The 12279-nt window shown below is 39.2% G+C and overlaps 1 protein-coding gene across 2 annotated transcripts in view; it reads left to right on the top strand.

Annotated features, from left to right (window-relative positions):
• bsnb (bassoon (presynaptic cytomatrix protein) b) overlaps window positions 1–12279 on the top strand; it is a 66158-nt gene that overhangs the window by 35004 nt on the left and 18875 nt on the right. For both annotated transcript variants that reach the window (XM_020642366.2, XM_065954851.1), the window contains exon 4: window positions 9622–10425. In XM_020642366.2, the coding sequence (XP_020498022.2) occupies window positions 9622–10425 (804 nt within the window). The remainder of the gene's footprint in view (window positions 1–9621; window positions 10426–12279) is intronic.

Raw genomic sequence — 12279 nt, 5'->3', positions numbered from 1 at the left:
CAGTTTCCACAAGGTGATCCGCCTGTGTGTAGGACAAAAGGGGACACCTGTTTCCCCTCTTGAAAAAAACAGTAAGCGACAGAACAAGTAAATAAAGAGCAGAAAACATGACCTGACCCTGTTCTATCAAAACCCCAGAGGGACAGCAGAGATACACACACTTAATGACAGATGACACTCTGTTTTCCTGCAGCAACACACTCTGCCTGAGAGGAAAAATAATTCACACACTGCAACTCCCCCTCTCTCTCCCCCCCCCCCCCCCCCCAACAATAATCTTAATCACTTTGGTAATGTGCATGGAGTAGACTCAAGTGGTGCAAACAAACAAACAGAAAAAGAAATAAACACAGGGGTTTCCCTCAGAAAAGTTGCCTGGTCTGGTGACAAGTATCCTTTGACAGTGGCTGGCAGCCTTGCTTCTCCCGTCACTGGAGCCCTGCCGCCAGCTTGTGATAAATGCGATAAAGGGTCAAGTGCTAAACTCTGATGATATAGTATGAACTTGGCACTCTGCACTTCTACTGATCCTGCCAATTGACATCAACTTACATGTTATCACACAATGCTTAAACCATGTTTTTTTTGACAATTTTTGTTTATTGTATGATCTTTGTAGTAGTTGATGTCTTTGTTATTTCAAAAAGCAGAAACAGATGTGCCATTAGCCTCAGATTGTATGATAAGCAGATGTTAGCATGCTTACCTTCTGAAAGAGTTCTAACATAATTAACTATCAGCAGCAAGTTAGTACTCTGGCGTTAGCCTTTGCTTAGTGAATTTGTTCGCCTAAGTACAAGTTACATAGCTACTTGTTTAGCTGATGAATTAAAAAGAACTTTGAATATACAGACACTTTGGCCCCTATATGACTAGATTATGATCATTTATTATATTTACAAAATCATTTTTAGTCACGGGATGGGCCTGTACATGAGTGACTGTGACTATAGTTGAGTCCTGCTTGCCTGTGGATGATCCTTCATTTCCTCTCTAATCCACAGGCCTGACCACGTGTCCCCATTGAAGGAGTCCCAGGGGATTGACCTATATACCTGCTGACTCTTACTGACCTGTCACAGTCATGGTGTGGTTTGGCAAAGCCTGGCGCACTACTGCGACATGTGCTCGCTCACGCTTCGCACTGTGCACTTGATAATTTTAAACCTCTGTTCATTCTGACAGTGCACAATAGAAATGGATACAGTGGTTTTAATGGCTCTGATGGGACTTTAATGGAGTAACTTGCACTGCCGTCATTTGACTCTTATTGTGAATATTACTGCATCCAAACAGGATGGAATACAGTGAGTATAATATTTTGTAGTGATTTTGACTTTAATGAATGAACAGTGCATTTTGTTTACATTTATTTATACTTTCCTCACATTATGTTCACATGTTCCTACGCTCTTTTAAGGGCATAAACATGTGTGTCTGGGCACTGAACTACGTATGACGTATTTCCCCATTCAACTTAAAGTAACCCTGTTCCTTCTTTTTTACAGTCCATGGTTCCTACCTGCTCAGCAGCGTACCCCTTTGCACGTGCTAGTTAATAATTCATACTGACCCTCTGCTCCCCTGACCTTCAGTTGTTACGAATTAATTATGACCCCCTCCGTCGTGCAAGCCTCATTAATCTCTGAGGGACAGAGAACGTGAAGGATTACTATGATGATTTCTGCCTTTGTTGTTACAAAGTTATCCTTTGTATTTTGGCTCTTTTTTCTAACATGGCAAAGTAGTTTGTTTTTAATTGTCAGAAAAAATGTAAATACAGATAATAACCAAAGCTGTTTTGACAGAAAAGAAAAGATGTGAAAGCTTTAGTTGAAATATTTTAATTAACGCTTAATTAACCCGTTTTGGGAAAGTGTGACAGTGTTATTCTAAAGATTTAATATTGTCTAGCAACACTGTCACGCCCTCATGTACTTAATTTCCTTCTTGTGATTTATTTGTTAATAAATGTAACTTTGCAAGACTGTATCGTCCTTATTGTCATGATAATGAGCACCTAAACTTATTATATCACTGTGAGGTATGTCATGGCGTTTAATGACAGCTGACATTTCTCGCTCACAGCTTGTGTTCTGGTTCCTGGCAGAAAAAGCAGGCAGGGGAACAGACTCGTGCTGCGAGTTGACTGACAGGGAGAAGAGAACACTGGGGCTGTAGGTTATGCTCAGTATGTCTTCATGCACATATGTTCATACACTTTGTTGAGCTGCATATTATTCTAGTATGCATGTGTATGTATGAGGGGGCAGATTGAGATAGGACATGGCGTTGTGACAGTCACCATCAATAGTGTAAGGAATAAGATCTGAGGTAGTATTCAAGAGGATGCTGTTAAACATGCAGCCCACTCAAAGCGCAGTATATAGCAGGATCTGACTGTGTGAGTGTTTGTTGTTTTGTTCTGCGCGTTCATGTTGTTGTGTGGGTGTGTTTGCGCCCACGGGGCTCCATATCTATGAAATTCTGCACTCTCTGGCTCCCTCCATGGGTAGGAGGTGTTAAAGCTTTCTGTTACATTTTAGCCTCATCAGTAATTTGTCTCTTACTAATGTGCGCTTTGCCCTTTTATTTTATTATGAAACTAAAAAAGAGAAGGTCAGTAATTAACAATCAGCATGGAGAGTTTCACTGGTGCACAGAGTGACCTTTTATTTATTTAAGTTTAGTCAAGAGAGAAGTACAGAGGAGCATCTCTAAATTGCTCCTTGAAAAAATTTATTCTGTAGTCACTCAGAGAACAAAGCTGCATTTGCACCAGAAACTGAAGTCACTGGATACCAGACAGTCTTCAACAGAAGAAAAGTTTGATACCTGAAAACAAACATTACATATGTTAACTGAGCAAACACACAATGTCTTTTTCTCTAATCAGAAAATTCTTGTTTGATACAATACATTTACCAAAATGTTATTTGAATACATTGAAGACTTGGTGTTACGTAGTGACTAGCTTGCCAATCAAAGTTAAACAGAGAGTGACTTACACTAACCTACATCCAGAAACAAAACTCAAAATAACTACAAATCCATTCCCCCCTTGTATTGAGTTAAAGTTTGAGGCTGCATAAAGGTTTAATAATTCACCATGTTCATGTTTTTCTACTGTAGGTATCTTGTGTGGAGTCTTTCACATGTGGATGTGTATAATCGTTATTTAATTATAATTCATTTTATAGAATGGGAACAGCAAAGAAAAAGAAAAACAACTTCAAGTTGTCTTTTTAGCCACACTGTGACAGGCCGTTCTGCGGGGCTTTACAGTTTGTTTTCCTTTCTCTCTGCATGTTTGCCTGCAGCAATGTTGCTCTTTCTTATACTTTATGGTGGTTGTTTTTAACAACTTCAAAAACGCCTTTTATAGCCTGGAGTTTATCCGCTGCTTAGAGTATTTGGGTGTCCTGCCCCATTACATTTTGGCTCACTCTAAATTGAAAGAGAGAGAGAGAGAGTAAACATGTTATTTTAATTAAGGAAACCACATTCCTTCATCAAAGGTGTTTTAAAGTGTATCTGACAAACCTCATTTTATCCTTGTTTGTCTTAGTGGTAGTGGTAGTATCTGATTAATACTGTACATAGTGAATGCATTACATAGTTTGGTGAATTCGTACCTGTGCACGTTTGCATTCATGTGGACATGCTACACATGTTGTTGTGCACAGACACATATATATTCAAACACACTGTGAGAGTGATCAGGGATGTAATGTCTCAGCAAGTTCCTCTGAGAGTAGGATCAATCTATGAGAAAGGGATCAATCTCTCTGACCTTTTCCTTGAGGTAACCTGCAGTGTTCAATCTCTCATTATATTTTGACAGTGAAAGGGCAGCTTTTCTGACTGTGATCTCACTTCACTGTCAGTGTTCACACTTTCCACATTTGTCTCCTGTGGCACATGCAGGTCCATGTGCTTACTGCTCTGCTCAACTTCACTCATAGTGCCTTGTCAACTTGAATAAATGAAAAAATCTTATTGCATCAAACACAAAAAAACATTGACTGTATGCTTGAGTTGGGTGTATGGTGTAAATATTGACTGCAGACATGTACAAATGTGAAAAAGGCAGCTGTCCATGGAGTGCCACACTGCATCTCCTCATGAGGGATGTATTTCTAGATTTTTCTACTTTACTATAACACCTCCATAAAATCTGTCATGCCAACACATGAGCAGCATTGCAGATGCAGAATTCAAGTTGACACAGAAACAAACTGCACATACTGTCACCAGTAACAAAATACAGAAAACACAAGGAAATCCACTTCAATTGCTGCTTAATGAGTTAATGAAAGTTGTTTTAATCAGTGCTGTCACGATGCCAGGATTTTAAACTTCCACACAATAGTAGAAAAAGGCCAATGATATCCATACCTGTCTTGATACCACAGCAAAAAAAAAAAAAAAGTATCAAAGAAGTGAACATTTTGCCAACCTCAGTTGTAATTGAATTGTGTTACTCTTACAGTCCTATAGTCTTCAAATTGGTAAAGATTTGTTCCTATTTTTCTGGTGTGTTTCCAGTTGCCTTGCATTTAGCTCTCAGTTAGCACTGTACAGATTAAAATTCTTAAAGATGCGGGACACAAAGAAAAAAAACGTTCATATGTGTAAGTGTAGCTCTGGTTTTCATGTAGAGATCAATAGTTCCAAAAAGGTTTGAATCAAATGTCTTCTTCTTACTTCTTCTTTCTTAAGCCTTTTGCTCCTCTTGGGTGCATAGACCGCTGACGAATATCCTCCATTTCACTCTGTTTGTGGCTTTTCGCTCAAGCTCTCCCCAGTTGAGCCCACTCTCTGACATTTCTGCCTCTACACTTCTTCTCCAGCTGTTCCTGGGGCGACCTCTTTTCCTTTTCCCCTGGGGGTTCCATTTCAGGGCTTGTCGGGTGATGTTTGTGGCAGGTTTTCTGAGGGTGTGGCCAATCCAACTCCACTTTCTCTTTCGGATTTGTAAGTCTCCTTTCGTCATCATGATTGCCACTCCTTCCGTATGGTTGGCTGCCTCCTCTTCGTGTCCAGAATAGATAATGGACTGGCCACTGGTCAATTTGACCTCACCCGACTGCGTCCATCTTGTTTCTGCCAGGCCCAGGACTGAGAGGTTGTAGCGCTCCATTTCCTTGCCAATGGTTGCAGCCTTGCCAGCCTGGACCATGGTTCTGATGTTCCATGTCCCCATGGGGATGGGTGTTCTTGGTGTCAGAAGGTGTGTCGGATTACCAGCGCCCTTGCGGGTTTGGCTGGTAAGCGTCATAGTCCCCATTGCTGGGGCACCTTCTTCAGCCAGGTGTGTGATTTGGTTTTCATTTGTTAGCGTTTCTGTAACTGGAATGTTTTTACAGGATGGGGTAGTTAACCCCACGCCTAACCCCCAACCTGGAGGGCCAGTTGCTGCTTTTCGTCCGACCTCTACTCTAGAAACCTGCCCGGCATGGTTGAACCTGCTGGGGGGTATAAACCCCCCACCGGTGTAGCCTTCAGAGTCATGGAGGCACACAAGCAACCCCACTACGGCAAGGTAGCAGCACAGGGGAAGTTGAATCAAATGTGAAATGATAAAAATGGCTTCGGAATTTACGAGACGTTATAAACAATCTGATGCAATAGTGACAGCGAAATAATGAGGCAAGTATAAAACAGTTCAGTCTCAGTGTTTGGACTACATTCTGAAAAATAAATGTCTCTGAAGTGGAGACTGACATCCACCTCATATTGGCTCATTACATGTCATAGTGGATAAGACCCCCAAATGGCTGAACTTGAAATGTAATTGATAGATTACAGCCGGCGTTTTGTCTTGTCAGCTGTATCTGAGTCACAGTTAACAGCCAAGGATAAAAACAATCTCAAGCGAGCAGAAAAGCTAACCTCCTGCCATTTAATGAGGTTACCAGCTCTCTAACAAGATGATCTCACTTACAAAGTGAGCCGGCCACCGCCAAACAAATGTGCCAAACACACATCCAGGGAATGGTTAAAAACGACTCAAAACAAAAACAGATCTGCAGAGCAAAGTCCTTTTTCCAAGTGTTAAAAAACAAGTAATGTTTTTGAAAACTAATTATTTTCTTCCAGAAGAACTCCTTTCGTTATCTATCTCATTTGTGGTTTTAGCTGCAGTGTAATTTCTCTCTATTGAGCTGTTGAACTGCTGTTCTTCAGAGGGCAGTTAACCAGTAGAAAGGGATTGTCACAGTGAATTGGATGCTCTGTTTTCAGGCTGCATTAAATGTCCGTCTCAAAAGAAGCAGAGCCTCAGTCGTCCACAGAAGCGGGATAGAGGTGGGAAGCACAGCCCACATTGCTTACTGCTGTACAAGCTAAAGCACTCTACATGAATAATTTGCTACTCCCAGCTCCGTTTTGGCCTTGCTCCTCTCTCCCTCTCACCCACGCAGTGATGTTATGCTGATTCAGGAGCAAAGAGGAAAGTTTGGCAGTGCCAAAATGGCACGAAAAAGCTTCTCTGTGGAGGAAAAATGTTCATCATTATCTAAATTAGGTATCTGATAAAATGCTGCTTTTATAAACCTGCCTGGAGGATAGAAAAAGCAAGCTTTACGCAGCTTTAAGTTTAAAGTGACTAGAGATTCAGGGGCTTGGGTTCTATTTTTATATAGTAGATCATTGTGTTCTGCTCGGTCTATGATATGCTATGTGCACACATATAACTTCAGTAGTTTTCTATGCACACTGGTGTGCACAAACACATAGACGCTTGTCTCTTACATTTCTACACGTTTTATTGTACGATTTTTCTTGTGATAAAACCGGCACAGATGGCTAGTTCTGAGAGGACAGCACCTGTTTATATATAGCTTCTCAGTAGAGCACTTGAGAGAGATGAAAACAAAGCAAATCTGTCTGTTTGGCATGCCAATGGCACCATCTACGCTTGGTTATCTCAGATGAGAAAACCGATTCCTGTAGGATTTGGGCACGCTCAAAAAAGGTTGCATCTTGAATGGGAAAAATATTCTCATTAAATGTTGAATGTCTTACATGAAGAATAAAATGTAGCCACAGTATCTGTCTTTATATCATGTTATGTTTTGGCAGTTATCATGATTTGAATTTGTCACCTTGACAAAGTAAGCTGACGATGTAATACAACACTTCAGTCTTTGCTGTCCTTTGAAACATCTAAACTGATTGCCTGGCTCTTATTTTATGTAACTGCCCACACTGTTCCAGCATTCTTTATTGAACTACAAATATCCATGATTAAAAACACATTTTTAAACAAGGGGGGTTGCATGATTTAACACTTGTGTTGCATAAGGATTCTAATTGAGCAGATACTGTAATTCCTTTCTTTTATTAATATTTTTACAAAGAAGTTCTAAACCTTTACATGCAAAGGGTTATGGTTACATGATCTCGTACATACCTCAGGTGTAAAGTAACACTCTTGTACACTCACCTGTGCAAGAACAGTCTTAACTACAAGGCTGCTCCAAGGACAGCTCCATAAACATGCACATATTAAGTTATTTTGATTATTTCTGATTTATTTGAAGTTGTGCTTTTAAATGTGTTAAGATTTTTTTGGGCTCCCCACAACAGCTCAGTGATAGTGACTTGAAAAAAAACAACATTATTTTAAAAATATTATAGTAACATGATCATAACCATTTCTCCATTTTGCGGCCATCATCTTTACCCACACCTTCCTGTTTTTCATCCTCCCCCCTCTCCATCATCCTTTTCATCATCTTCTGTTAACTTTCAGCTGTTGAACTTTCAATTCATCAATTGCTGATACTTTATTTAAAGATGTGTTGGCCTTCACAAATCTGTAGTAGTGAAAAGTATACATGGCAGGTGACTGTCTCTGTCACCTGATTATTGGGGCCAGCAGTGAGCTAAACAGCATTTTCTAAACAAATCCGAGAGACACATAAAGACCACGATTTCTGTGTTTATCTGTTTATTTGTAAGGGGAAAATACATGTAGGCATCGTTACATCTGGTTGATGTGCAACAGATGCAATTTATAAGACACTTCTATCCATGGCCAATTTGCACTCCTTGTCCCTGGTTAGGCTTTTAGGAAATGACACATGATCAATCACTCACCTTCACAGCTCCTGATACATTTCTCTGTACTGTTTTAGTTTGAAGGTTAAAAGAAGACAGATAGGTCCACTAGATCCGCACCCCATCACTGAAGACTGGTCCATCAAACACTGGTCTCTGGGGGTTTCATAGACTTACATGACTATTGTGCTGTTTGGAATTTCCTTGTTAGATAAATAACTGTCGCTCTGTCTATCTCTTTGTATTGCTTGTAATGGAGAGTTAAATTTATTCAGACAGTATGACTCTTAAAATAAGTCATTTACTTAGCTGATGGTTATCTGTTTATGTGGTTATTTTGTTTACATTGTACGAGTCTGTGACACAATATCTCTCCTTTTTTTTTTAAGCCTGAGGCACGAATGATTATCATAGAAACAGAGGACTGTGTTACAAACATGGGGATGCCTCCTCTCTTTTCAGCTTTATAATCTGTAATATAACCATTTCATTCCATTGAGCAGTTTCATCGATCCAGTGCATTGACCTGAAACTGAATCTTTTAATGTTAATATCCTGCCTCTGTTGGGTTTTGTTCCTCAGTTCAAGCAGTGTCTGAATCTATAACCGAGGCTGAGCACAGAGCTCAGTGAGGATGACTGTGAAGGACAAATCGTCTTACAGATAGAAGGTTTGCTGTTGGCTCGACAGAAGGTTTAACAACACATGCATCCCACCAGTCTAATACCAGATGTGTTCATTTGTATTCACCCAGCTCTCTTCTGCTGTGTACCCTGTTTAAGAGTGCTTAATGTTGTGAATGATTTAGTCTTCACAAAGAGATGAAAGGCCTTGTTTGCACAGGCTTTCAAATATTCAGTTGTTCAGACATGCTTAACTAAGTTCTTGGCACTCTGTGTCTGTTTACAAATCCACAACTTTTGTTTAATTATAGGAAACAGACACATTTGTATCTCTGTACTCATCAATCACCATGAATAAAAATGTATGTGTTTCATAGAGCCAGAAAACTGAGTAAACATCAACGTTGAGCAAAACTTTGTGTTACCAGTCCATTTTCTGCCCATAAACACAGTTTTCATTATTTCGTTTCCTTAAGTCTTGGCACTGGATTTAATACAGGTCCCCTAAGAGAAATCTTCAATTTTATTTTGTTTTCTGAATAGATTGACATTATTACTGATGCCTCTAAAAGATCTACAAAATCAATTATGACCATCAGCAAGAATATTTATATTTTCTATTTATTTTGCCGATTACTCCTTCCATGGGTCATTGTCAGACAACACTAATAACTATACTCACTATACTCTCAAATCAGCATGTGTGCACTTTCATATTGTTGATTCATCATATGTCAAACATTTGGCTGTTAAAATAAAGTAGGATGAGTTTTTTTTAGGTCAGGAAACCCTTATTTAACATGCATAGGACAGGCTAAGCAAAGAGAGAAGACATATTGCTTGGTCCACAGGAGCTTTAAAATGCCAAAAGTGCTTTAGACTATTTAATTTCAATTTAGCTAACTGCTATTTATTTGTGCTTGTTTTTCAGAAGAAAGAATGGCTATGCTTGAATTGCCAGACGCAGAGGGCTCTGTCAGGAAGCTTGGGAGATATTCCAGCTCCTGTTGCACAGCCCGGATCCCCCCGACCACCTGCTTCAGCCAATCAACAACCACCTCAGCAAACAGGGCCAAATCAACTCTCAGGGCCTAAGCCCACAGGTCCTCAACGACAACAGAAAGCACCGGGTCCCCAAGTAAGTGGCCCTCTTTCTCCTGTGAAACAGGCTGGGCCCACTCCTAGTACTAAGGGGCCCAGTCAAGCTCAAACCAAGAGTTCTGCCCAACCCCTTCCCCCCCCTAAGGCTTCCGCTCAGCAATCTCCCCAGGTCAAAGGTCCGTTACAACCCTCAGGTCAAAGTAAGGGACCTCAAATTAAAGGTCCCAACCATTCCAATGCTCAAAGTAAGGGTCCTGTTCAGTCTGCTAACCAAATTAAGGGTCCCAACCAGGCCAAAGGACAGACTCAGACTAAAGGATCTGTTCAGCCCTCAGCTCAGACTAAGGGCCCCTCTCATCCCTCTGGTGCCAAGGCTTCAACCACTCCTGGTAAAGCCGCACCCAACCATGCTAAGGCCTCACCTACCGCATTGAAAACAGCTCCCACTCAGTCTAAACCCACAGGTAACATCCAGAACCGCAAACAGCCGCAGAGCCAGGAGAAGACTAAAGGCTCATCCAAATCTCTAAAAGAAGACACCAAGGCCTCACCAAAGAAAGCATTGTCAGAGACTGTCTCTTCACCAAAAGACATGAAGATAACTGAGGATGTACAGAAGTCAACACACCATGAAGTGAGCTACCTGCAACTTCTTCGCCTTCACCTGTTACTCTCACCGTTTTTTCTTTTCTTTTGATCCATTTGAGTAAATGTAACTGTGTTTTAGTATTATCATTATCATTATCATCATCATCATCATCATCATCATCATCATCATCATCATCATCATCATCATCATCAAAATTATTTTAAATCCAACAATGAGCATCCTTTATGCTGTCATCATCCTATGCTTATCTCTAGCTTGATTTTTTTATTTCTTCTTTTTATACATATTTTTTTAAGTTAATATGCTTGTTCTCCATTTTCATTATTAAACCAATCAAAACTCTGGTTCTTTTTCTTTCATTTCTTCTGCATTATCAGATGTTAATTTTCCAGTTTGATCTTTTTATTCATTGTTCTTTTCAATATTAAAGTACATTTAAAACTAGCTTGTACTCATATCACTATTGTAATAATAGTAATTTTGCATATTTTTCATCATAACACACCTTAAATTAGCCTACATTATGATAATTCCCTTTATCATAATTATTCCTTAATCCCCCTCATCTTAATTTTTTCACTTTTATCATGTTCATGTCATCTTTCATATCATCGCATCATTTTCACCAGCATTGTCTCAGTGGTCGTTCTTTGTCTTCAGCCAATTTGTTTGACTGGATTGAACACTTTTATTTGTTTTGCAATGAAATCAAGTTTTTTGTTTAATGTGACCCTTTGTTACAATACTTTAAGCATTCTAAGCATGTTCATTTTTCAGTGGTTCAAAGAATGCTGTGGAGAATGCAACAAAGATGGAAATCAAGCATGTAACATAAATGACATTTGTTTGTAGATGTTTGTATGTTCAACTGTCTGTTATATTCATTCTTTGTGTAAGTGTATTAATCCATCTATGTGTACATTACTTTGAAAGGCCAACTCAACCCAAAGAAAAAAGAAAAACAGCTTTACCAAACTACTTAGAAACATTATATTCACAAAATATTCATAATGATTTATATAAGGATGCAGTTATTTCCTGTTTTTGTTATTTGTAAGATATTCTAAGAAATATTAGTAAAGTTTGGATATTTTTTTAACTGAGATTTATTGTACCTGTCAATAATAAATGTAATACACATTCAGCAAGATTTCTGTGTGGAGAAGCTGAAAGCTACTAAGCTATGTACCACTGCAGACAGAATCAAGAGAAACACATAATTTAGCAAACAAATGAAAGTCAAAATGTACATTTAAAACAACATTTCAAAGGGTAAGCTATACTGTTTTTTTACCGCTTCGCCTTGACATGAACAGCCCTTTCTTTCACTATGTTTCTTGGCGTACAACAGCCCTGAATTCTGAATGTAAGCTGTTTAATGTGTTTTGATGTCCGTATGTCTGTGGTTTGGGTTTTACAGTCAGATGACCAGTGCAATGATGATAAAATTGTATTCACTTTTATGTTGTTTCTTCAAAGTACCCCTGCCCAAATAGCAGATCTGATGCGGTGCGCAGCATGTGTAAAAACACAGGTGCAGTTAAAAACATAGGAAAAAAGGAAAGGGCTGTGTTTATGATAAGGTAAAGCAATGAAAATATCGACAAAATAAGTATACATTTAAACTGAAATGTTGTTATACAGGTAGGACTTTATTTACTGGATTAAGTAAATCTTTATCATGTCCCCATCTACCGTGGTACTTTGATGATGAGAAACTCTGGCCGGCTTCTCCAAACAGGGCCCTTTTTTGATTATACCTCTTACAACATAAATTCTAAAAATGCAATTATCCATTCAAGAAATACAAACATATAACATACAGTATTAATAATATTAAGAATAAAAATCACAAATGTATACATAGTGCTTAGTGGT

The sequence above is a fragment of the Labrus bergylta genome, chromosome 5, assembly GCF_963930695.1.
Source record: "Labrus bergylta chromosome 5, fLabBer1.1, whole genome shotgun sequence".
Taxonomy (NCBI): Eukaryota; Metazoa; Chordata; class Actinopteri; order Labriformes; family Labridae; genus Labrus; species Labrus bergylta.
Note: the sequence above shows the minus strand (reverse complement) of the source record. Positions and strands in the feature narration are given on the sequence as shown.